Genomic DNA, 27,443 nt, shown 5'->3' on the forward strand with positions numbered 1-27,443 from the left:
GTTGAGCATTCGTAAATCTGTCAGTTATTCTGAGCGAATTTACCTGCTACGTCTATCAACAGTTGTCGCAGTGGCATCATAAACATTCGATTGAAATGGTTACTTGCATAGTGGAGTCTTGTTAACTTCTTATGGCTGCAATCCCGGTAACCGGATCGATATGACAAAAACAAAAAAAAAGTGCAGGGCGCCAAATTCAAAAATAATAATAAAAAGAAATCTCATAATTAAAATTCCTCAGACATTCATGTGTCTTATATCATTTTAAAGGTAATCTTGTTGTTAATCCCACCAAAGGGTTCGATTTCAAATAGGCTTTTCAGCGAAAGCACTACAAACGATTATGTTAGGTCACCACAAAACCACAACAAGCACAGCCATTTTTTCCAGCGAAAGATAGCTTTCACAAAAACCAGAAATGGAGATAAAATGAATCACTAACCTTTGATTATTTTCATCAGATGACACTCATAGGACTTCATGTTACACAATACATGCATGTTTTGTTTGATTAAATTCATATTTATATAAAAAAATCTGAGTTTACATTGACGCGTTAGATTCACTAGTTGCAAAAACATCAAGTGACTTTGCATAGCCACATCGTTTCAACAGAAATACTCATCATAAATATAGATGATAATACAAGTTATACACATGGAATTATAGATATACCTCTCCGCTGTGTCAGATTCTTTTTTTTTATTACGGAAAAAGCAAACCATGCAATAATCTAAGACGGAGCTCAGAACAATAGCCAAATTAGCCGCCATGTTGGACTCAACAGAAACCAGAAAATACATGATAAATGTTTCCTTACCTTTGATGAATTCATCAGAATGCAGTCATAGGAATCCCAGGTCCGTTAATGTCCGTTATTTATGTCAAATTAGCTACTTTGGACATGTTTACCAAACGCCAAACCCAAAGCGCATCCACTATAACGTGACGAAATGTCCAAAAGTTCCGTTAGTCCAGTAGAAACATGTCAAACGATGTACTGAATCAATCTTTAGAATGTTGTTAACATACATCTTGAATAACGTTCCAACCGGAGAATTTCATCGACTTCAGTTGACCGATGGAACGGAGCTGACTCTCATGTGAACGCGCGTGTTCAATGCGTGATCACCTCCTGCCAGAGCTCACTAATTCCTGTCTCCTTCGGCCCCCCTTCACATTAGATTCTTCAGACAAAGTTCTATTGACATCTAGTGGAAGCCGTAGGAAGTGACAACTCATCAATATCTCTCTGTGATTTCAATGAGAGCTTGGTTGAAAATTGGCACCCCCAGAAAAAATACAAACAGGAAGTGGAACTTCTCAGGTTTTTGCCTGCCATGTGAGTTCTGTTATACTCACAGACATAATTCAAACAGTTTTAGAAACTTCAGAGTGTTTTCTATCCAATATGAATAATAATATGCATATATTAGCAACTGGGAATGGGGAGCAGGCCGTTTAATATGGGCACCTCTGTGCACCTTTCATCCAAGCTACTCAATACTGCCCCTGCAGCCATAAGAAGTTAAGACATGTAGCAAGCTAAACCACGAACCATAATCCCAACTCATAATGTTACTACCCTGCATGAATCTGCAGGTAGCAAACCAACCAGGTTCAATGTTAGCTAGCTAACATTAGGCTATAACTAGCAAAGCAAATGGCTCTGAGATACGAATAATATTACTACACAGATCATACACGTAATGTTAGGTAGCGATCGAGCCAGCCATAGCTAGCTAACAGTACACTTTAACTTCAAAAGAAAACGACTTTCTGACAGAATTAGAAACGTGTAATATTTGAAAATGTAGCTATATCCCTCTCTCGCAGATGCCATGGTTGCCCTTAGTTTGAAGATGTAATCCTGAGACAGGTGTTTTCTCCATCTCCTTAGCTATCATACTCTAATTCCACCAGGCCTTCCACTGATTTCAAAACTCCTCCAGAAAGTGGAGAGCAACACTTAAGCAGTTCTACTAAGTGATATATATATATTTTTAAAGCCGCATTAGAAAGGATTACCTAGACATACTGACAAGCTCAAATAGACAGAAGCATGCTACATGGCAGACCAATCCAAACTCATCTCTCGGCATGTCCAGCCAATCCATTATCTCAGCCAATCATGGCTAGCGGGACGGATGCTGTCTTTTTCCATGGCTAAACCAACTAGGCTGGTAATTTAACAATTGTATTCATATTTACAGATGGCATACAAGTTTAAGGCACATGTTCCAGAAGGCATTTCTGCCTAAACGTTTATTTTTATTTTTTAGTTTACGTTCAAATGCCTTTCCTGTGAAGCATCCTCCCATAACTAGATATTAGCCTACATTACTGCACAGGCCATTGGCCGTTTAACTACACTTTAATCTACACAGCATCTATCTATAGTGTATTCAGAAACCCACACCTCTTGACCTTTTCCACATTTTGTTGTGTTACAGCCTGAATTTCAAATGGATTCAATTTAGATGTTGTGTCACTGATCTACACACAGTACCCCATAATGTCAGTGGCTTTCTTTTTAAGAATGTTTACAAATGAATTCAATTTAAAGCTGACATGTCTTGAGTCAAGTTTTATCCTGTTTGCAATAAAGTAATACTGCAAAAAAATGTGACAAAGAAATAGGATAAAAAATAAAAAGATAAAAAATAGGATAGAAAATTAAAGGAATAGAGCTAAGCAAAGGGCAAAAATCTAGAGGGAAAACTTGGTTGTGTGCTTTCCAACAGTCACCGGGAGACAAATTCACCTTTCAGCAGGACAATTACCTAAAACAAAAGGCTGAATATACACTAGAGTTGCTTACCAAGACGCCAACTACACAGAACTTTGTTTTAAAGAATGGGCAAATAATGTACAGTCAAGGTGTGCAAAGCTCTTAGCCTTACCCAGAAAGCTGTAATCGCTGCCAAAGGTGATTCTAACATGAATTGACTCAAGGTGTTAAATACTTATCTAATCAAGATGTACTGTATTAGTGTTTTATATTCAATAATTTTGTGTAGATTGTTAACTAAAAATGACAAATCAATTTTCATCCCACTTTGTAACACAACAACATTTGGATAAGTCAATGTGTGTGAATACTTTCTGAAGGCACTGTATCTATTTTACCCAATGGATTTCTGTTAAGATAATTAGTCTCCTCTGAGGCAAGAAACATTAATAGGAGTTTAGATTTGTCTGATTTCGTATAATATATTAATAGTGTGGATAATGTGAACATATTAGGATTATGACACATTCACACAGTTTTATTCATTTATATAAGGTGTGATATCCCAAATTTGACGCCCTAGGCTACATCTTGGGGCTGGATTGGCCTATATGACGCAGTCACACAGCCTATTATTCATAAATTTCCATGAGGTGTGATTGTGTGAACTGTAAAGTAGACTTAATAAAGAAGATGGGCTGTGTGGACGGCTAGCAGCGCTACCACCACTGTCTACTAGTCTGGCAATGTGATTATTGCCCTTGTCAGCAGTGAGAGAGAGAGAACACATCACTGTAAGGGGAGTGAGAGTGAAGAATGAATCAGCCGGTTCCACTCTCGTTATTCACAGCACATCTGCTTGCCTCTCAATGACTCACCATGCTAGTTTGGTTTGCTAGAAAAATTAAGATTGATAAAGCAGGACAGATAAATCTCAGCCAATATTTCAGTGATCTTTAATATTAGATTTTTTTTTTTTTAAGTTACATTTTACTGGTTCATACCCGTATGGAATGCTTAGCTACTACCCATAGTAGTAGCTAAGCACACCAATGTTGTTAGTTTACAGTCTTTCAGCTGCAGAGCCTCTGAGATTGTCTAGGGATGGTGTTATAAATTATATGCTGTTGTATTTAAGAGTGTAGGAGTTGTTTCATCTTTAGAATCCAGGACATATGAAGGAATGTACTTTCATTTACCGAACCCTATGTGGATTGAAATATTTATTTCCTATTTTTCAAAGTCATTTCTTGACTCAATATGGGTTAATTCTTTGACAAACCTTTTACTGGAAGTTGTCTCTCTCCTTGGAATTATTTGTTAAGTATTCAGCCTCCTGTAATGCAGCCGCATGGAGTGAGACCCTTCTGGCAGAGGGAAGCCCATAGAAATATAATTATAAGAACAGGAATGTCTGTCCCATGGTGGCGGGAGATGCATTAGCACAGCAGCGGTCCTTTGGGGAAGGGGGAAGATGGATGGAAGGAACACAGGAAAGGAGAGGGGGAGATAGAAGGGCTTCGTCTGCCCGTGAAGCTATCTATCCAGTGCTAAGAGCATTCAGAGGACAGCCTCTTTGTTTGCCTGCTTTCAGGTTTTCACACTAAGTAATGTGACTGTCTATGACACCATATGTGTTGAAGTGTTCAAGCTAGTCAAGGCAAAGCAAGACTCATATTCGAGACGGCTCTGAAATTATTCTTGTTGAATGCTTTTTATTATTCCATATGGAATTCCAGCTGCTGATGGGTAGCGAGCTAGTAGTTCTGTCAGTGTCAATCACATTCCCTGTGCTCCTCAACCTAGGCTAGGTCTCCTCAGCCTGCAGCTTCTTGTCCCTGAGCCAAAGGTTAGTGTTGGGCTCCTCTCTCTCACACACACCAGATGGGAAAGGACAGTACATGCTGTAAGGGAAGAGAATGTCACCCAGCCTGCCTGTATAGCCCCAGCCTGCCTGTATAGCCCCAGCCTGCATCCCCCTCCTGAGACTATAGGCCCTGACGACCACAGAGAGATGGCATGACATTATGTCCTGCGAAGGCTGCTACACTGCACCCACACAGCCACAGATACCCCAGGTGCTGTCGGAGGAATGGTGTAGGGTGTGGGCCTAATGCTGCTGGGAAACATGTAAACCCCACGCTTCCTTTACGCCCCAGCCCAAAGTAATACCATTGTCATACCAGGGTACTATACCCATTCAGCTCGCAGGTATTGATGTCTTTCCCTGTCCATAGACTGCTTTCATGGTAAGGAAAAAGCATGTAATCATAGAACTACACTACATGACCAAAAGTATGTGGACACCGGCTCGTCGAACATCTCATTCCAAAATCAAGGGAATTAATATGGAGTTGGTCCCCCTTTGCTGCTATAGCAGCCTCCACTTGTCTGGGAAGGTTTTCCACTAGATGTTGCTGCGGGGACTTGCTGCCATTCAGTCATGAGCATTAGTGAGATGGGGACTGATGTTGTGCAATTAACTCTGGCTCGCAGTCGGCATTCCAATTCATCCCAAAAGTGTTTGATGGGGTTGAGGTCAGGGCTCTGTGCAGGCCAGTCAAGTTCTTCCACACCAATCTCGACAAACCATTTCTGTATGGACCTCGCTTTGGGCACGGGGGCATTGTCATGCTGAAACAGGAAAGGGCCTTCCCCAAACTGTTCCCAGAAAGTTGGAAGCACAAAATTGTCTAGTATGTCATTGTATGCTTTAGCGTTAAGATTTCCCTTCACTGGAAATAAGGGGCCTAGCCCGAACCATGAAAAACAGCCCCAGACCATTATTCTTCCTCCACCAAACTTTACAGTTGGCACTATGCATTTGGGCAGGTAGCGTTCTCCTGGCATCCGCCAAACCCAAATTCGTACGTCCAGTTGGGGAAGTGAGATTCATCACTCCAGAGAATGCGTTTCCACTGCTCCAGAGTCCAATGGTGGCAAGCTTTACACCACTCCAGCCGACGCTTGGCATTGCGCGTGATGATCTTAGGCTTGTGTGCGGCTGCTCGGCCATGGAAACCCATTTCATGAAGCTCCCGACAAACGGTTCTTGTGCTTACGTTGCTTCCAGAGGCAGTTTGGAACTCGGGAGGTAGTGTTGCAACCAAGGACAGACGATTTTTACGTGCTTCAGCCCTTGGCGGCCCCGTACTGTAAGCTGGTGTGGCCTACCCCTACCACTTTAGCCATTGTTGCTCCTAGACGTTTCCACTTCACAATAACAGCACTTACAGTTGACCGGGGGAAACTTTAGCAGGGCAGTCATTATACAAACGGAGTTGTTGGAAAGGTGGCATCCTATGACGGTGCATCTTTGAAAGTCACTGAGCTCTTCAGTAAGGCCATTCTTCTGCCAATGTTTGACTATGGAGATTGCATGTCTGTGCTCGATTGTTATACATCTGTCAGCAACAGGTGTGGCTGAAATAGCCTAATCCACTAATTTGAAGTGGTGTCCACATAGTTTTGAATATATATAGTGTATTTCTATATGGTTCTATGTCTATGCATATAATCCTCACACTTCCTATGGAGCCTAGAGTAGCATAATAATACCAGAGTAATACTCACCCAGATGCACAGACTCAGGGAGTGTCAGCGACGTGGGTTTTGCACCCACAGCCAGGTGGACAGGGGTACACACAGAGATCCTATAATTCACATATATTCTATAGGCTATGTAATTCTATGAGAACACAGGCATTTAGAGATTTCCATGGACTGACAGCCAAGTGGATAGGATAAGAACTGAGACCTGGAGATTTCCTTCCCTGTCTGCTAGGATCCTGAAGAACAGGCTCTCCTCTAGAGCTCATGGTCTGCTCAATATTCCAGCTGTGATGGATAGACACATTAGGAAAGCTAATGACTGAATCAGTAACAGTCGCCCGATTCTTCACAACCACTGCATAGCAGACCACAACCCTGTTCTTTTCTCAGAACTCACTGGACACACACAGGAACACTGCCTATGTTTATACATGAGATCAAATGAAAAGGGCTCTATTAAAACAGGAAGGGAAATGATTATCTTCTGAGCGGCCTGTCTCTCTGTCTCAAATCTATCCCCTTGGTCTTTACCTGAACCTTAATTTACAGTTGAAGTCGGAAGTTTACATACACTTACGTTGGAGTCATTAAAACTCGTTTTTCAACCACTCCACACATTACTTGTTAACAAACTATGGTTTTGACAAGTCGGTTAGGACATCTACTTTGTGCATGACACAAGTAATTTTTCCAACAATTGTTTACAGACAGATTATTTCACTTATAATTCACTGTATCACAATTCCAGTGGGTCAGAAGTTTACATACACTAAGTTGACTGCCTTTCAACAGCTTGGAAAATTATGTCATGGCTTTAGAAGCTTCTGAGTCAATTGGAGGTGTACCTGTGGATGCATTTCAAGGCCTAGCTTCAAACTCAGTGCCTCTTTACTTGACATCATGGGAAAATCAAAAGAAACCAGCAAAGACCTCAGAAAAAAATTGTAGACCTCCACAAGTCTGGTTCATCCTTGGGAGCAATTTCCAAACGCCTGAAGGGACCACGTTCATCTGTACAAAAAATAGTACGCAAGTATAAACACCATGGAACCACGCAGCCGTCATACCGCTCAGGAAGGAGACGCGTTCTGTCATCTAGAGATGAACGTACTTTGGTGCGAAAAGTGCAAATCAATCCCAAAACAACAACAAAGGACCTTGTGAAGATGCTGGAGGGAATGGGTACAAACTTAAATATATCCACAGTAAAAACGAGTCCTATATTGACATAACCTGAAAGGCTGCTCAGCAAGGAAGAAGCCAGACTACGGTTTGCAACTACACATGGCGACAAAGATCGTACTTTTTGGAGAAATGTGCCCTGGCCTGATGAATCAAAAATAGTTCTGTTAGCCATAATGACCACCGATATGTTTGGAGGATAAAGAGGGAGGCTTGCAAGCCGAAGAACACCATCCCAACCGTGAAGCACGAGGGTGGCAGCATCATGTTGTGGGGGTGCTTTGCTGCAGGAGGGACTGGTGCACTTCACAAAATAGATGACATCATGAGGACGGAAAATGATGTGGATATATTGAAGCAACATCTCAAGACATCAGTCAGGAAGTTAAAGCTTGGTCGCAAATGGGTCTTCCAAATGGACAATGACCCCAAGCATACTTCCAAAGTTGTGGCAAAATGGCTTAAGGACAACAAAGTCAAGGTATTGGAGAGGCCATCACAAAGCCCTGACCTCCATCCTATAGAACATTTGTGGGCAGAACTGTTAAAGTGTGTGCGAGCAAGGAGGCCTACAAACCTGACTCAGTTACACCAGCTGTCAGGAGGAATGGGCCATAATTCACCCAACTTATTGTGGGAAGCTTGTGGAAACGTTTGACCCAAGTTAAACAATTTAAAGGCAATGCTACCAAATACTAATTGAGTGTATGCAAACTTCTGACCCACTGGGAATGTGATGAAAGAAATAAAAGCTGAAATATATCATTCTCTCTACTATTATTCTGACATTTCACATTCTTAAAATAAAGTGGTGATCCTAACTGACCTAAGACAGGGAATGTTTACTAGGATTAAATGTAAGGAATTGTGAAAAACTGAGTTAAAATGTATTTGGCTAAGGTGTATGTAATCTTCCAACTTCAACTGTACCTGAACCACTAGTTTTAAAGTGTTGGTAGTAGAGGTCGACCGATTAATCGGAATGGCCGATTAATTAGGGCCGATTTCAAGTTTTCATAACAATCGGTAATCTGTATTTTTGGACACCGATTTGCCTATTTTTTTTATTTACACCTTAATTAACTAGGCAAGTCAGTTAAGAACACATTCTTATTTTCAATGACGGCCTAGGAACGGTGGGTTTAACTGCCTTGTTCAGGGTCAGAACGACAGATTTTTACCTTGCCAGCTCGGGGATTCGTTTTTGTAATCTTCCGGTTACTAGTCCTAACCACCTGCCTTACATTGCACTCCACGAGGAACCTGCGTGGCAGGCTGACTACCTGTTACGCGAGGGCAGCAAGAAGCCAAGGTAAGTTGCTAGCTAGCATTAAACTTATCTTACAAAAAACAATCAATCTTAACATAATCACTAGTTAACCTTTCTAGCGCAGGTGTTCCGCTAGCGGAACCCCGCCCACATTCCACTGAAAAGGCAGAGCGCGAAATTCAAAAAATATTTTTCAGAAATATTTAACTTTCACACATTATCAAGTCCAATACAGCAAATGAAAGATAAACATCTTGTGAATCCAGCCAACATGTCCGATTTTTAAAAATGTTTTACAGCGAAAACACCACGTATATTTATGTTAGCTCACCACCAAATACAAAAAAGCACAGACATTTCTTTCACAGCACAGGTAGCTTGCACAAAACCGACCAAATAGAGATAGAATTAGTCACTAACCAAGAAACAACTTCATCAGATGACAGTCTTATAACATGTTATACAATAAATATATGTTTTGTTCGAAAAATGTGCATATTTCAGGTATAAATCATAGTTTTACATTGCAGCTACAATCACAAATAGCACCGAAGCAGCTAGAACAATTACAGAGACCAACGTGAAATACCTAAATACTCATCATAAAACATTTATGAAAAATACATGGTGTACAGCAAATGAAAGACAAACATCTTGTGAATCCAGCCAATATTTCAGATTTTTTAAGTGTTTTACAGCGAAAACACAATATAGCATTATATTAGCTTACCACAATAGCCAAAAACACAACCCATTTATCAGCAGCAAAAGTTAGCGATCGCAAAAAAACAGCAAAAGATATATAATTTTTCACTAACCTTGACAAGCTTCATCAGATGACAGTCCTATAACATCAGGTTATACAATACACTTATCTTTTGTTCGAAAATGTGCATATTTAGAGCTGAAATCCGTGGTTATACATTGTGAAAACGTAGCAACTTTTTTCCAGAATCTCCGGATATATTTCTGACACTCACCTATTCTGACCAAATAACTCATCATAAACTTTACTAAAAAATACATGTTGTACAGCAAATGATAGATACACTAGTTCTTAATGCAATCGCCGTGTTAGAATTCTAAAAATAACTTTAGTACGACATACAGCTTACGTTATAGCGAGACAGCGCCCAAAATCAGGGCGGAAAATAATACTAAACATTTTCGACAGAAATACGAAATAACATCATAAATGGGTCCTACTTTTGCTGAGTTTCCATCAGAATCTTGTACAAGGGGTCCTTTGTCCAGAACAATCGTTGTTTGGTTTTAGAATGTCCTTTTTTCCTGTCGAATTAGCAACCAAAGCTAGCCAAGTGGCGCGAAGCTGTCCATCTCCACCAAACGCAGAGAACGGAACACGCCAAAACTCCCAATAAACTTTCAATAATCTGATAAAACTATATTGAAAAAACATACTTTACGATGATATTATCACATTTATCAAATAAAATCAAAGCCGGAGATATTAGCCGTCTATAATGAAAGCTTTTCAGAAGGCAATCCAGAGTTCCTTCCCGCGCCTTGCTGAACAAAGGAAATTGGGGTCATGTCATTCCAAGAGCTCTCTTTTGACCTCAGATAAAGCTAGACACCCCATTCCACCTCTCACTGCCTATTGACATCTAGTGGAAGGCGTATGAAGTGCATGTATATCCATAGATTTCAAGCAAATTAATAGGGAGGCCCTGGAACAGAGTCTCGATTTCAGATTTTTCACTTCCTAACAGGAAGTTTGCTGCAAAATGAGTTCTGTTTTACTCACAGATATAATTCAAACGGTTTTAGAAACTTGAGAGTTTTCTATCCAATAGTAATAATAATATGCATATTGTACGAGCAAGAATTGAGTACGAGGCAGTTTAATTTGGGAACGATTTTTTACAAAGTGAAAACAGCGCCCCCATATCCCAAAGAGGTTAACAAGTCCAATACAGCAAATGAAAGATAAACATCTTGTTAATCTACCCATCGTGTCCGATTTCAAAAAGGCTTTACAGCGAAAGCACAACATATGATTATGTTAGTTCAGAGCCAAGTCAAAAAAACACAGCCATTTTCCAGCCAAAGATAGGAGTCACAAAAAGCAGAAATATAGATCAAATGAATCACTAACCTTTGATGATCTTCATCAGATGACACTCATAGGACATCGTGTTACACAAGACATGTATGTTTTGTTCGCTAATGTGCATATTTATATCCAAAAATCTCAGTTTACATTGGCGCGTTACGTGCAGTAATGTTTTGATTCCAAAACATCCGATGATCTTGCAGATAGCCACAGAAATACTCATAATAAACATCGATAAAAGATACAAGTGTTATTCACAGAATTAAAGATAGACTTCTCCTTTAAACCTCTCTGGGATAGGCGGGACGCTTGCGTCCCACTTGGCCAATAGCCAAGGAAAATGCAGAGCGCCAAATAAAATTTAAAAAAATGATATAAAATCAAACTTTCATTAAATCACTTATGTAAGATACCAAATTAAAGCTACACTCGTTGTGAATCCAGCCAACATGTCAGATTTTAAAAAGGCTTTTCGGCGAAAACATAAGATGCGATTATCTGATGATAGCACAACAGTTAACAAAGAGAGTGTAGCATATTTCAACCCTGCAGGCGCAACACAAAACGCAGAAATAAAATATAAATCATGCCTTACCTTTGACGAGCTTCTTTTGTTGGCACTCCAATATGTCCCATAAACATCACAAATGGTCCTTTTTGTTCGATTAATTCCGTCCATATATATCCAAAATGTCCATTTATTTGGCGAGTTTGATCCAGAAAAAAAACAGCTTCCAATTTGCGCAACGTCACTACAAAATATCTCAAAAATGACCTCTAAACTTTGCCAAAACATTTCAAACTACTTTTGTAATACAACTTTAGGTATTTTTAAACATTAACAATCGATCAAATTGAAGACGGGTCTATCTGTTTTCAATACAGGAGGACAACAAACTAACGCTACTTTTCTAGTCTTGCGCAACTCTCAAACAGTACACATAACGTTACACTGATTCCAGATGGCCGTACTTCTTCATTGCACAAAGGAATAACCTCAACCAATTTCCAAAGACTGGTGACATCCAGTGGAAGCGGTAGGAACTGCAAACAGGTTGATTAGAAATCTAGTATCCCAATGAAAACTTATTGAACAGACAGTGACCTCAAAAAAAATAAATCTGAATGGTTAGTCCTTGGGGTTTTGCCTGCTACATTAGTTCTGTTATACTCACAGACATGATTCAAACAGTTTTAGGGACTTCAGTGTTTTCTATCCAAATCTACTAATAATATGCATATCTTATATTCTGGGGATGAGTAGAAGGAAGTTGAAATTGGGCACGCTATTTATCCAAAAGTGAAAATGCTGCCCCCTATCCTAGAGAAGTTAATGCAACCGCTGTGTCAGATTTAAAAAAATAATAATAATAATAATTGGAAAAAGCATCATCTGAGTACCGCGCTCAGAGCCCAATCCAACCAAAGAAATTTCCGCCATGTTGGAGTCAACAGAAGTTAGAAATAACATGATAAATATTCACTTACCTTTGATGATATTCAACAGAATGAACTCCCAGGAATCCCAGTTCGACAATAAATGACTGATTTGTTCCATAAAGTCCATCATTTATGTCCAAATAGCCACTAGTTATTATTGTGTTCAGCCCAGTAATCCATCTTCATGAGCACTAGGTCCAGACAAAAACTCAGTTACGTTACAGGTCGTAGAAACATATCAAACGATGTATGGAATTAATCTTTAGGATGTTTTTAACATAAATCATCAATAATGTTCCAACCGGAGAATTCCATCGTCTGTAGCAAAGCATTGGAACGAGAGCTAACTCTGTCGGGAGCGCGCATTTTATCCAATACTACTAATAATATGCATATATTGGCATCTGGGACAGAGTAGCAGGCAGTTTACTCTGGGCACGCATTTCATGCAAAAGTGAAAATGCTGCCCCCTATCCAAACAGGTTAACTACACATGGTTGATGATATTACTAGTTTATCTAGCGTGTCCTGCTTTGCATATAATCGATGCGCCAACTTCGACAAACGGTGATGATTTAACAAGCTCATTTGCGAAAAAAGCACTGTCGTTGCACCAATGTACCTAACCATAAACATCAATGCCTTTCTTTAAAATCAATACACAAGTATATCTTTTTAAACCTGCATATTTAGTTAATATTGCCTGCTAACATGTATTTCTTATAATTAGGGAAATTGTGTCACTTCTCTTGCGTTCGGTGCAAGCAGTCAGGGTATATGCAGCAGTTTGGGCCGCCTGGCTCATTGCGAACTGTGTGAAGTCCATTTATTTCTAACAAAGGCCGTAATTAATTGTACATAATTATGACAACATTGAAGGTTGTACAATGTAACAGCAATATTTAGACTTAGGGATGCCATCCGTTAGAAAAAATACGGAACGTTTCCGTATTTTACTGAAAGAATAAATGTTTTGTTTTCGAAATGATAGTTTCCAGATTCGACCATTTTAATGACCAAAGGCTCGTATTTCTGTGTCTTATTATGTTATAATTAAGTCTATGATTTGATAGAGCAGTCTGACTGAGCGATGGTAGGCAGCAGCAGGCTCGTAAGCATTCATTCAAACAGCACTTTCGTGCGTTTGCCAGCAGCTATTGCGCTGTTTATGACTTCAAGCCTATCAACTCCCGAGATTAGGCTGGTGTAACCGATTTGAAATGGCTAGCTAGTTAGCGGGGTGCGCGCTAATAGCGTTTCAAACGTCACTCGATCTGAGACTTGGAGTAGTTGTTCCCCTTGCTCTGCTTGGGTAACGCTGCTTCGAGGGTGACTGTTGTCGATGTGTTCCTGGTTCGAGCCCAGGTAGGAGCGAGGAGAGGGACGGAAGCTATACTGTTACACTGGCAATACTAAAGTGCCTATAAGAACATCCAATAGTCAAAGGTATATGAAATACAAATCGTATAGAGAGAAATAGTCCTATAATTCCTATAATAACTACAACCTAAAACTTCTTACCTGGGAAAATTGAAGACTCATGTTAAAAGGAACCACCAGCTTTCATATGTTCTCATGTTCTGAGCAAGGAACTTAAATGTTAGCTTTTTTACATGGCACATATTGCACTTTTACTTTCTTCTCCAACACTTTGTTTTTGCATTATTTAAACCAAATTGAACATGTTTCCTTATTTATTTAAGGCTAAATTGATTTTATTGATGTATTATATTAAGTTAAAATAAAAGTGTTCATTCAGTATTGTTGTAATTGTCGTTATTACAAATAAATATAAAAAAATCGGCCGATTAATATGGGCTTTTTTTGGTCCTCCAATAATCTGTATCGGGATCGGCGTTGAAAAATCATAATCGGTCGACCTCTAGTTGGTAGAGTTGTATTGCTGCTGTGTTCCATGATGTCTACCAGCTGACATTAGTGCACTATATAGGGAATAGTGTGCCATTTCAGACACAGCCAGAGTGTTGATGTTGTGATTGGATATTTCAGTAGAAGATTGTCACTGTTCCAGTTGGTCATTTCTATGCATTGACTTTGCTGGCCCTGTATGGGCCCTGGCTGATACACTATATATATTCAAAAGTATGTGAACGCCCTTTGAAATTTAGTGGATTCAGCTATTTCAGCCACACCCGTTGCTGAGAGATGTATAAAATCGAGCACACAGCCATGCAATCTCCATAGACAAACATTGGCAGTAGAATAGCATTACTGAAGACCTCAGTGACTTTCAACATGGCACCGTCATAGATTGCCACCTTTCCAACAAGTCAGTATGTCAAATTTCTGCACTGCTAGAGCTGCCCCGGTCAAGTGCGGTTATTGTGAAGTGGAAACGTCTAGGAGCAACAACGGCTCAGCCGCGAAGTGGTAGGCCACACAAGCTCACAGAACAGGACCGCTGAAGCATGTAGCACGTAAAAATTGTCTGTCCTCGGTTGCATTACTCACTACTGAGTTCCAAACTGCCTCTGGAAGCAATGTCAGCCCAATAACTGTTCGTCGGGAGCTTCATGAAATGCGTTTCCATGGCTGAGCAGCTGCACACAAGCCTAACAGTGGAAACTGTTTTCTGGAGTCATGAATCACACGTCACCATCTGGGTTTGGTGGATCTGGGTTTGGCGGATGCCAGGAGAACGCTACCTGCCCGACTGCATAGTGCCAAATGTCACCGTTTGGGCTAGGCCCCTTAGTTAGGACATCTTAGTTAGGATATCTTAACCTCTCTGAGGATATGTGGGACAGTAGCGTCCCAACTGGCCAACATCCAGTGAAAATGCAGAGTGCCAAATTCAAATATATTACTATAAAAATTTTACTTTCATGAAATCACACATTCAATATACCAAATTAAAGCTACACTTGTTGTGTATCCAGCCAACGTGTCAGATTTCAAAAATGCTTTACGGCGGAAGCATACAATGCTATTATCTGAGGATAGCATCCAAGCAAACAATCACAGACCATAATATTTCAACCCTCCAGGCGCGACACAAAACGCAGAAATAAAGATATAATTCATGCCTTACCTTTGACGAGCTTCTTCTGTTGGCACTCCAATATGTCCCATAAACATCACAAATGGTCCTTCTGTTCGATTAATTCCGTCGATAAATGTCCATTTATTTGGCGCGTATGATCCAGAAGAACACCGGTTCCAACTCGCTCAACATGACTACAAAAGTTACCTGTAAGCTTTGTCCAAAAATTTCAAAATACTTTTGTAATACAACTTTAGGTATTTTGTAACCTAAACAATCAATAAAATTGAAGACGGGATGATCTGTGTTCAATACCGGAGGAAAACAATGTGTAGCATGCTTTCAGGTCACGCGCCTCTAACAAACAGTACACTTCACTCGAGCCTCATTCTGAACATGGCTACTTCTTCATTTCTCAAAGGAAAAACCTCAACCAATTTCTAAAGACTGTTGACATCCAGTGGAAGCGATAGGAACTGCAAGAAGGTCCCTTTAGAAATCTGGATTCCCATTGAAAAGAGTGACCTCAAAACAAATTCTGAATGGTTTGTCCTCGGGGTTTCGCCTGCCAAATAAGTTCTGTTATAGTCACAGACATGATTCAAACAGTTTTAGAAACCTCAGAGTGTTTTCTATCCAAATCTACTAATACTATGCATATATTAGCAACGGCCTGGGTAGCAGGCAGTTTACTCTGGGCACGCTTTTCATCCAAACGTGAAAATGCTGCCCCCTATCCCAAAGAAGTTAACGTTACAGCATAAAATGATATTCTAGACGATTCTGTGCTTCCAAGATTGTGGCAACAGTTTGGGAAAGGCCCTTACCTGTTGAAATGATAACCGCAAGACGCATACAATGACAATGCCCCCGTGCACAAACAAGGTCCGTATAGAAATGGTTTGTCGAGATTGGTGTGGAACAATTTGACTGGCCTGCACAGAGCCCTGACCTCAACCCCATCAAACACCTTTGGGATTAATTGGAACGCCGACTGCGAGCCATGCTCTTCTGACTGAACATCTAGTGTTCCAACATCTAGTGGAAAGCTTTCCCAGATGAGTGGAGACTGTTATAGAAGCAAAGGGGCGACCAACTCCATATTCATGCCTATGATTTTGGAATGGGCGACGAGCATGGGGGACATGCTTTTGGTAGATGCATCCCAAATGGCACCCTATTCCTTATAGAGAGCACTACTTGTGTCTCTGGTCAAAGTAGTGCGCTATTAGGGAATAGGGTGCCATTTGGGAGGTACCCTGAGTGTCCTCAGGATGGAAGGGGTTCTGAGATGAGATGGGGGACAGACAGCAGTCTCATTCCCATCGTGTTGCCATGCCAGGCAGAGAATCAGGCACACTGTGTGAACATCACACTTTCCAATCTCAGTATCACACAACATAACACAGCCTCCTGCTGCTGTCTGCTTCCAGGGCTTTTTCGTCTGTGGCAGAGAGACCCGTTACCAGACAGACGTGCCTCTCAATAACAAACCATACAGCTTCTAGCCTCAGTCATAACCATCATTATTTTCATAACTGTGCAGAGATGTTAAATGAGTTGTTCAGTCTGTCAGCTAGCTAGGCTACATGCTGAGAAGTTTCTCTCACACCTTTACTTTCTCAATGAATTTAAATGTGTTCACACATGAATCATTCATGTTTTAGCCCACATGATAAGTTAAATGCTAGGAAGCATGAGTTTTTCCTCACCAATGTAACTCAGTGTAGTCAAAGATTTAGTAATTTAGTTGTAGTCTCAATCTGGTTACCTATAAGTACAATATTTTATTTTTCAAGGTTATTACATATTTATTAACTTAATTCCGGAATACTTCTAAACTCCCCACAATGCACTATTTGTCAGCGTCATGAAGGATCTACTCTACTCTGGCTACCAAGTTCGTATGCTAGCTCGGTAGCTAGCTCAAGCTGGTTTACGATAGCTACACCTCATGCTATTCACAGATTTTATGTTCTCTAGTGGGAACCCTTTAGTACGGCAGGCTCTGGTGCTTTTGGGGAGTTTTGTAACTTTTTCTACCTTGGTTTAGTGCTACCTCGCTAGCTGACTGACATCTGTAAACTATCAAATTTGGATTTCAGCCCGGTGAAGCGCCCGCCTCCCCCTCGCTTTGGTAGCTAACTCGGCCTGGACTCATTTAAAAGTGTGTTACCTTTGGCTGGGCCCCAGCCGTCCGTCTGTAAGTCTCTGCTCTCTCTTTTCTTTTAATCTGCGGTTATGTTTTAGTTGTGTTGTGTTCTAGCTGGTCTCCAGTAGTTGGGCTTTAGCTTGCCGACCTACACCGTGGTGGTTGGCTAGGCTAATAGCTAGTTGGCTAAAGAGCTAATGTGAGCTGGCTGGCTAACTTGCTGGCTAAGATAACTGCATATACCTAACATTTTTTGATAACTGGTTAGATTGTGTTATATATTTCCACAACTTTGATTTACTTTGATGTAGCTGTAAGATAGGCATTCATAGCAACTGGCTGACTCAGTGCTAACGTAACATTAGCAGGCTGGTAGGGCTAATGTTAGCAGGCTAGTTGGCTAGCAACCTTGCAAGTTGATTTGTAACAATAAATTCATAAAGTATTTGCTTGTAACTTACCTGAACATTTTATTGAAACCAGCAGTCATGAGTGCAAACGATTTACTTTAATTTGAAGTTATACATGGAAGTTATATCTGTTGAAATTTACATTATAAGGAATAGGCTGGCTTGCCGGGTCTTCCATATTACATCACACCCTGGAAAAACATTTTCTGACATGACTTCGGCATTCTTTGGTATGAGTCCAAGGAATCATTCAGATTTTACATGATGAGCAAATAGTCCAATTTGTATCGATTTTTCCTCCCTCCATATCACAAACATGATTCTCCTATCTCTCCTCACCACCAGTGTAATTTGGTGCCAGCCCCTGCCAGGTCATGGCCTGTCCAGGACGTTCATTTCAAGATTGATCACACCACAGCCCATGGTTGCCCAAGGCTGGCCTCCTCAATGAAAATATAGTATTTTTAAATCAATAATCTGCTTGGCTGGGATATTGGTTGGAGGATGAGAGGACACAGAATGGTTATGTCCAAAATGGCACCCTGTTCCCTATGTAGTGCACTACTTTTCACCTGGGCCACGTCAAAGTAGTATACTATGTAGAGAATAGGGTCCCATTTAGGACCGGCTTCTCGCTGGCTGCAGGAGGATGTAACAGATGGGTCTTTTTATATCCCCCATAGGTGCAGTCCTTCCTGGTTTGGCCAAGTCTCAGCATCCCCTCTGTGTCCATGTTCCAGTGATTAAAGCTATTTTTGTATCTGCCTTCTCCCAACAGAAAGAGCTGTGCAACATGATTCTAGACTGCTGTGCCCAACAGAGGACCTACGAGAAGTTCTTTGGTCTTCTAGCAGGGGTAAGAAGACCAAATAATATATATTTATATATTCTTTAATTTAAATATAACCAAAATATATATTTCATCATTTTCTATCATTTCCCTGAGACAATTTTCATTAACTTAGTCTGTTATGTTGCATGCTGTAAGTTGGAATTTCATCACCCTTGAAATTACATTTGTTGATAAGCCTTGTAGTTTACTACAGTGGAGTTCATTCATTTGTCTTTTTACAGGAATTTGTCTCGCATTCAAGAGCACTGCGTTAAGACCAACTATATTCTACTCTCAACTAACATTGTGAACTCTGTTAATTTCTCAGAGGTTTTGTCTGCTGAAGAAGGACTATATGGAGAGTTTTGAGGCCATCTTCATGGAGCAGTATGAAACCATCCATCGCCTAGAGACCAATAAACTGAGAAACGTTGCCAGGATGTTTGCTCATCTCCTGTACACTGACTCTGTCCCGTGGAGTGTATGTATTGTAGCTCTCTAGGGTTGTGTCTCAATTGGCACCCTATTCTCTATATAGTGCACTTATTTTGACTGTGCCCAATGGGCCCTGGTTGAAATTAGTGCACTACATGGGGATTAGGGTGCCATTTTGTCTACAGTAACTCAACATCTCTAACCTAAAACCTTGTGCTGACTCTGCCGTTACTACGCACATGGGTTCGTGACATAATGTATTACAGCATCAATATGGCTTTAAATCTTATTGATCGATTCATCTAACGCTGGGCATTAAGGCAACGTAGTTGGTGATTTGAGTGCCCTTCAACAGCTACTAATCTAGTTGACCTGCGTGTTTTTGTATTTCTCTCTCAGGTGCTGGAATGTATTAAAGTCAGTGAGGACACCACCACGTCGTCCAGTCGAATCTTCGTCAAGATCTTGTTCCAGGAGCTCTGTGCCTACATGGGTCTGCCCAGGCTCAATGAACGACTCAAGGATATGTACGTCAATCTAATCTTCTCCCCCTCCACTGTCAAGTAATATGTCACTTGAGGATGTTGATACTTGTAATCTGGCTCTGCTATTCTCTTGAGGGGATAAATTAAATTGAATTTAAATACATTTAATTGTCACGTTTTGATGCATGGGATTGTCTCATCCAATCTTTTTTGTATCTTCCAGGACGTTGCAGCCCTTCTTCGAGGGTCTCTTCCCTCGTGACAACCCCAGGAACACCCGATTCGCCATAAATTTCTTCACCTCCATTGGCCTGGGTGGACTTACGTTAGTGTCTCCATTCTAATAATATAATCATAATACGTGCCACTTTCATCCAAAGCAACAACACAATGAGATTGCATATACGTTTTATGTATGTGTTTGTGATTTGTTAACCCACAACCTTCGCATTGCTGCTGCCTTTACCTGCAGAGACACACAGGAACACATTGTAATATAACAGGTTGGGGTATTCCGTCACCATCCTGCTGTGATCTCCTGCCAAATCAAACTTTATTTGTCACATGTGCCGAATACATCAAGTATAGACGTGAAATGCTTACTTACAAGCCCTTAACCAACAGTGCAGTTCAAGAAGAAGAAAATATTTACCAAGTAGACTAAAACAAAAAGTACTAATAAAAGTAACACAATAACAAGGCTATATAAAGGGGGTGTGTCATAATTTATTCTTTCTCCATCTCTCTCTCTTGCTCTCTTTCCCCTTCTCATTCTCTCTCCTTCTCCCTCGCTCTACCCACTCTCCCTCCCTCCCATAGGGATGAGCTCCGTGAGCATCTGAAGAACGCCCCCAAGATAATCATGACCCAGAACCAGGATGTGGAGTCGTCAGACTCCGACTCGTCCTCTTCCTCCTCTGACTCGTCCTCCTCAGACAGTGACAGCAGCGACAGTGACAGCTCTGACTCTTCCACTGACTCTGACTCGTCCAGCAACAGCTCAGGTACAGAGTAGCTTTACCACCCTGATAGTCCCTTATTATAGCCTGGTCCCAGATCTGTTTGTTATTTCTACTTTGGTCATTGGTGGCACAAACAGCACTTTAAACAATCTGGGACCAGGCCACCCTCACTTTGATTTTTTTATTGTTACACTTAGACTTAGGTAGTTGAAAGGACATCATTGCAATCAACTTACAACCCAGCTCTCTTTTAACCAGCAGTCTGAATATTTTCTTAGACGAATTAAAAGTGCTCGTCCTTTAACTGTCTGCCCTCAACCTTCACCTAATTCTAATGCCTGTGTTGTGTTGTGTCCGGTGAGGTGGTGGTGCCTGTAAAATTAGTAATTCTGTTTCTATGGTTGTACCCTTTTTTCCTTGTCCCTACTGTGAGGGTGGCCAACTCTGCTCTGTGTGTGTTTGTGTCTCTGTGTGTGTCTCTGTGTGTGTCTCTGTGTGTCAGCCTGCGTCATGAGTCATTGCATGCCTCACCTTGAGGAATGTCAGTGTTGTACTTAGCCCTCTAACTCAGCATGCTAATTATTTTAATTGGCCAGCTCTATTGACATGAAACTTGTCTGTTTTGAATCACATCACTATTTCCCTAGAAAAGGCCTGTCCCTCATGTCACATTATATGGTAATAATATTTGCCATTTAGTGTGGTTTTTATCCAAAGCAACTTATGGGAGTGTTTAGGCTACATCGTGTTAATCGTGGCATCAGGGACATTAAGATGGCTTTTTGTGTCAGTCCCATGCTGATGAAATGCAACTACTGCCAACCAAGGACCAGTCTGTATTCACTTTTTCAATTTAAGAAAACATGTATATTTCAGGGATACATTTTAAATATCCAATTTAACAAGAGAGCAGTGATTGTCCTGGTGAAACAGATGTCCTCTACATAATCACTGCTTTCAAATCAATAGCGACAAAATGACCTCTGTTCACTGAAATGTCCAATACCTCTGAGCTTCAGTTGGTTCTCAGTAAATTGTCAGTTTTGTACTCTGGCGGTCTAGTGACTGTTTGACTAGTGTGGTGTTGGGTGCCCCTGGCCTGCTCTCTGTAGGGCAGAGTGACATGTTAACATGCACTGGCCAAAAGCACAGTCTGTCATCACCACACATCATCTGCACACAGGCTGCATCCCAAATGGCACCCTATTCCCTAGAAGGCTCTGGTCAAAAGTAGTGCACTATATAGGAAATAGGGTGCCATTTAGGACACACCTAAGCCCCCCTCAAACTCCCATCACATGGCATAGCTCAGACCACTCGTATGGAATGGCAAAACTGACAGATTTTTTATTTTATTTATACACAGCATAGAGAATGTGCCCCTCTATGGGCTGGCAAACTGGCATGTTGTGTGCATGCTTCTGGATGTATTTAGACTCTTTACTCATGTTTAATAGATTTTGATTCAAAGTCTGGATATATTTAGTTTCTAAGACAAATGTACTGTTTGGCAGATTCCGATTCGAGGCGTAAAAAGAGCAAAGGCCAGAGCAAAAAGAAGAAGAGCGACAAAGACAAGAAGAAAGACAAGAAGACCAAGGACAAGGCTTCTTCCAAAAAGAAGAAGTCAACTCTGGAGGAACGGCCCAATAGGAGTCTGAGACACGAGAACCGTCGCCGTGATGACAGCAGTAGCGATGAAGAGGAGGCGGAGCGCGGCGGGGGGAGACCCGGGCCTGAGGACCGCCACAAAGCCTCTCGCCACCGGGATCGAGTAGAAGATGCTCCGCCACCCACACATGAGAGACCCGACCGTGCTGACCGTGGAGGGCACAAAGACAAGGAGCTGCCTCGTGGCAGGCCTGGCAGAGACCGAGACTATGAGGACGGGGACAGACAGCCAGAGGCCCGCAGGCACAACAAGGACGATGGGGAGGGAAACGATGGGAAACACCAAGCCCCCCAGGCCGACCGTGACCGAGTCAGACACCGTAGCCCTGAGAAAGAGAAGGAACCAGTGAGCAGTGGAGGCAGGGACAGAGAAAAAGAGAGGTCAAAGTCACGGGAGAGGAGCAGCCGCAAGGAGAAGGACATGGATTCCTCCAGGGACTCGAACAGGAACGGGGTGGAGCGGCAGGCGGAGAGGGCAGAGCGGGCGGACAAGGAGAACAGGGAGAACCGCCATCACTCTGACAGATACAGAGAACCCAGGCGAAACGAGGAACGGAGCAGGAATAGCTCCCCGCGCAGACGGAGATAGCCGGACCAATGAGACAAGTAGTAGGCTTACTTTCCAATGTCCATACTTACATAATTTGAAGTTGTGTGCTACTGCAGACATTGAAACAGAGCCATAGTAGTTATGATAGTCATGCTGTTCATATGCCAGCTTGAACTCATCCATCTCATTATCTGTCATTGTCTGTCTCTCTCAATGTATGCGTCTTATGCATAGCCTTTACAATTTTATATTGCCAAATGAAATCTTTCTTAGGAATGGTTCAGCGGTTGTATAGGAACAATAACAGTGCAGAGATCTGCTTGCAAAAGTAGTGTTTCTATGATTGTTTCTTTCTCTGGGTGTTATCAATGTAAGACTGGTAAAGTCAAGAAAGCTTGTGAATTTGTATTTGATGCATCAACCTATTTTGTATTAGTGGCAACCTATTTTTGTGTTGATAAAAAATAAGACAAAACATAAAAAAATCATTCAACTGTTCAATTGTACTTGATTTATTACTGAATATTATATAGTATATTGAACATGTTTGCCCTAGGCAACACCAGAGCAATGGATGGTAGAGTGTACTTAAAATCAGCGGGTGCTGTCTAAGCCTAATCTTATTGCCTCTGACTACAGAACATCGGCCGCCAACTTCAGTTCATTAAATTGTTGAATCGCCACCATTTTTGGACAACCAGCAGGTGATTGCTAACACACATCAACCCACAAAGGATCAGTTCTGAGCAATTCCAACATTGTTTATGTTAAACACTCTTGTAAGAATGCATTCAATAACCGGTCATCACACAGTTTCAGTACATACAACATGCATACAGTATGAATACATGCTTCTTACATCATTTACATAGATCTTCACATTGTGATCTCCAAATGGGATCCAACCTTATTGGACCTTCAACATTTTCCCCAAGGGCATACATACCAAAATGCATTACACAGGGTTCCAGGAAAACTGGGTCAATATTGGGATGGAAGACGTAACATAGTAAATGTAAATCGGGGACACTCCAAATAGTATGTTACATTTCGTATAGTATGTATTTATTTCTGGATGTCCATCCATTTTGTATGATATGTTAGGAATTTAGAAAAACGTATGAATTGTTATGAATTCTAATTTGTTATTGATAACGTTAGCTAGGTTAGGGGTTATGGGAAGGGTTAGCTAACATGCTGAGGAGTTGCAAAGTAGCTTAGAAAGTAGTAAGTTGTTGCAAATTCGCTAAAATTGTTCGTGATGAGTTTTGAACACGCAAACTTTCGGTTAATAGAGGTTCCCGTTATACACCTACCCATCCACCTCGACCAACCACCCTACTTTAATTTTTTCTTAAAGTACACCTGTCTTATGTAACCACACCAAATGTGACATATGATGCTAGTTTTGAGTGTCCCAATTTTATGTTTACTATGTTACATCTAGTCTAGGAGACCAGGTTGGGAACTCTGGCAAATCGCGGTGTATTCATTATGCCGGTTCTGTTGCAAAACGTTTAGTAAATGGAAGCCTGCCTCCCGAGTGGCGAAGTGGTCTAAGGCACTGCCACGCAGTGCGAGCTGTGCCACTAGAGTTCCTGGTTAGAGTCCAGGCTCTCGCTGCCGGCTGTGACCGGGAGAACCATGGGGCGCCACACAATTGGCCCAGGGTCGTCCGGGTTAGGGGAGGGTTTAGCTGGTAGGGATGTTCTTGTCCCATCGCGCACTAGTGACTCCTGTGACGGGCCGGGTGCAATGCACGCTGACACGGTCGCCAAGTGCACAGTGTTTCCTCCGACACATTGGTGCAGTTGGCTTCCGGGTTAAGCGGGCATTGTGTCAAGAAGCAGTGTGGCTTGGCTGGGTTGTGTTTCGGAGGACGCACGGCTCTCGACCTTCGCCTCTCCCATATGGGAGTTGAAGCAATGGGACAAGACTAACTACCAATCCTATACCACGAAATTGGGTAGAAAAGGGGTTCAAAAAAAAGGAAGCCAATGAAGCGGGCGGGACCGAACTGAATTTGTCCAATGGCAATTCTGGTTTTGCTCAGTTTGCTTCCATTTGGTTTATAAAAGGTAACGGTTTCCGTATTGAATGTCTGTCAGAATCTTGCCCTAGTGGGGTGGGGTAGGGGAGCTGATTCAAGCTTTGCTTTATGATGCAACTGAAAATTTGAAGCACAATAGAAATAATAAAATCAGCATACAGAGCATTCGGAAAGTGTTCAGACCCCTTGACTTTTTCCACATTTTGTTACGTTACAGCCTTATTCTAAAATGGACGAGGCACAGATCTGGGGAAGGGTACCAAAAAATGTCTGCAGCATTGAAGGTCCCAAAGAACACAATGGCCTCCATCGTTCTTAAATGGAAGAAGTTTGGAACCACCAAGATTCTTCCTATAACTGGCAGCCCGGCCAAACTATGCAATCGGGGGAGAAGGGCCTTGGTCAGGGAAGTGACCAAGAACCCGATGGTCATTCTGACAGAGCTCCAGAGTTCCTCTGTGGAGATAGTTGTCCTTCTGGAAGGTTCTCCCATCTCTGCAGCACTCCACCAATCAGGCCAGACGGAAGCCACTCCTCAGTAAAAGGCACATGACATCCCGCTTTGAGTTTCCCAAAAGGTACCTTCAAAACTTCTTATGGCTGCAATCCCACTAACGGGATCGATATGACAGCAGCCAGATAAAGTGCAGGGCGCCAAATTCAAACAACAGAAATCTCATAATTAAAATTCCTCAAACATACATGTGTCTTATATCATTTTAAAGGTAATCTTGTTGTTAATCCCACCAAAGTGTCCGATTTCAAATATGCTTTTCAGCGAAAACCAAACCACAATAAGCACAGCCATTTTTCCAGTGAAAGATAGCAGTCAGAAAAAGCAGAAATAGAGATAAAATGAATCACTAACCTTTGATGATCTTCATCAGATGACACTCATAGGACTTCATGTTACACAATAATGTATGTTTTGTTTGATAAAGTTTATATTTATATCAAAAAAGTGATTTTGCATAGCCACATCGTTTCAACAGAAATACTCATCATAAATGTAGATGATAATACAAGTTATACACATGGAATTATAGATATACCTCTCCTTAATGCAACCGCTGTGTCAGATTTCAAAAAAACTTTACGGAAAAAGCAAACCATGCAATAATCTGAGACGGCGCTCAGAACAATAGCCAAATTAGCCACCATGTTGGAGTCAACAGAAACCAGAAAATACATGATAAATGTTTCCTTACATTTGATGAACTTCATCAGAATGCAGTCTTATGAATCCCAGGTCCACAATAAATGCTTGATTTGTTCGATAATGTCCGTTATTTATGTCCAATTTGCTACTTTGGTTAGCGCGTTTGGTAAACAATTCCAAAGTCACAAAGCGCGTCCACTATAACGTGACGAAATGTCCAAAAGTTCCGTAACAGTCAGTAGAAACATGTCAAACGATGTATTGAATCAATCTTTAGAATGTTGTTAACATACATCTTGAATAACGTCCCAACCGGAGAATTACATTGACTTCAGTTGAGCGATGGAACGGAGCTCCCTCTCATGTTGAACGCGCGTGTTCAATGCGTGGTTACCTCAGGGCAGTGATTACTCATTCCTGTCTCCTTCGGCCCCCCTTCACATTAGAGTCATCAGACAAAGTTCTATTGACTGTTGACATCTAGTGGAAGCCGTAGGAAGTGAAAACTCATCCATATCTCGCTGTAATTTTATTGGGAGCTTGGTTGAAAATCTAGCAGCCTCAGAAAAAATCCAAACAGGAAGGTTTGAGTTCTGTTATACTCACAGACATAATTCAAACAGTTTTAGAAACTTCAAAGTGTTTTCTATCCAATACTAATAATAATATGCATATATTAGCAACTATGACTGAGGAGCAGGCCGTTTACTCTGGGCACCTATGTGCACCTTTCATCCAAGCTACTCAATACTGCCCCTGCAGCCATAAGAAGTTAAGGACTCAGACCATGAGAAACAAGATTCTCTGGTCTGATGAAACCAAGATTGAACTCTTTGGCCTGAATGACAAGTGTTTGTCTGGAGGAAACCTGTCACCATCTGTTTATTTAGTGGCAGGGATTGGTAGACTAGTCAGGATCGAGGGAAAGATGAACGGAGCAGAGAGCTCCTTGATGAAACCTGCTCCAGACCACTCAGGACCTCAGACTAGGGCAAAGGTTCACCTTCCAACAGGACAACGACCCTAAGCACACAGCCAGGATAAGGTAGGAATGGGTTTGGGACATGTCTCTGAATGTCCTTGAGTGGCCCAGCCATAGCCCAGACTTGAACCCGATCAAACATCTCAGGAGAGACCTGAAAATAGCTGTGGTGCTCCCCATCCAACCTGCAGAGAAGAATGGGAGAAACTCCCCAAATACAGGTGTGGCACGCTTGTAGCGTCATAGCCAAAAAGACTCAAAGCTGTAATCGCTGCCAAAGATGCTTCAACAAAGTACTGAGTTTAGGGTTTGCATACTTACATAGATGTGATATTTCAGGGGGGTTTTGTAATTTTTCCTGCTCAGTGTTTTCCTTTTCAACTATTGGATTCCAAGAGAAGAGTACTGGTTCATTTCAACTGTCATACAAATGGTTGAGAATTCTTAGAGAACAATGAAGGGAGGAACATAATGCCTGGTAGATTCTCAATGGGTTATC

The 27,443-nt window shown here is 41.4% G+C and overlaps 1 protein-coding gene across 1 annotated transcript in view; it reads left to right on the forward strand.

The window, feature by feature from the left end:
• LOC120040470 (pre-mRNA-splicing factor CWC22 homolog) overlaps positions 1-23,251 on the forward strand; it is a 65,005-nt gene extending 41,754 nt beyond the window's left edge. The window contains exons 16-21 of the mRNA XM_038985612.1: positions 18,597-18,674; positions 18,979-19,131; positions 19,485-19,612; positions 19,794-19,895; positions 20,390-20,574; positions 22,047-23,251. Coding sequence (XP_038841540.1) covers positions 18,597-18,674; positions 18,979-19,131; positions 19,485-19,612; positions 19,794-19,895; positions 20,390-20,574; positions 22,047-22,792 — 1,392 coding nt within the window. The 3' untranslated portion in view covers positions 22,793-23,251. The remainder of the gene's footprint in view (positions 1-18,596; positions 18,675-18,978; positions 19,132-19,484; positions 19,613-19,793; positions 19,896-20,389; positions 20,575-22,046) is intronic.
• Positions 23,252-27,443: the final 4,192 nt, after the last annotated feature.

This window comes from Salvelinus namaycush, unplaced genomic scaffold (assembly GCF_016432855.1).
Source record: "Salvelinus namaycush isolate Seneca unplaced genomic scaffold, SaNama_1.0 Scaffold355, whole genome shotgun sequence".
NCBI lineage: Eukaryota > Metazoa > Chordata > Actinopteri > Salmoniformes > Salmonidae > Salvelinus > Salvelinus namaycush.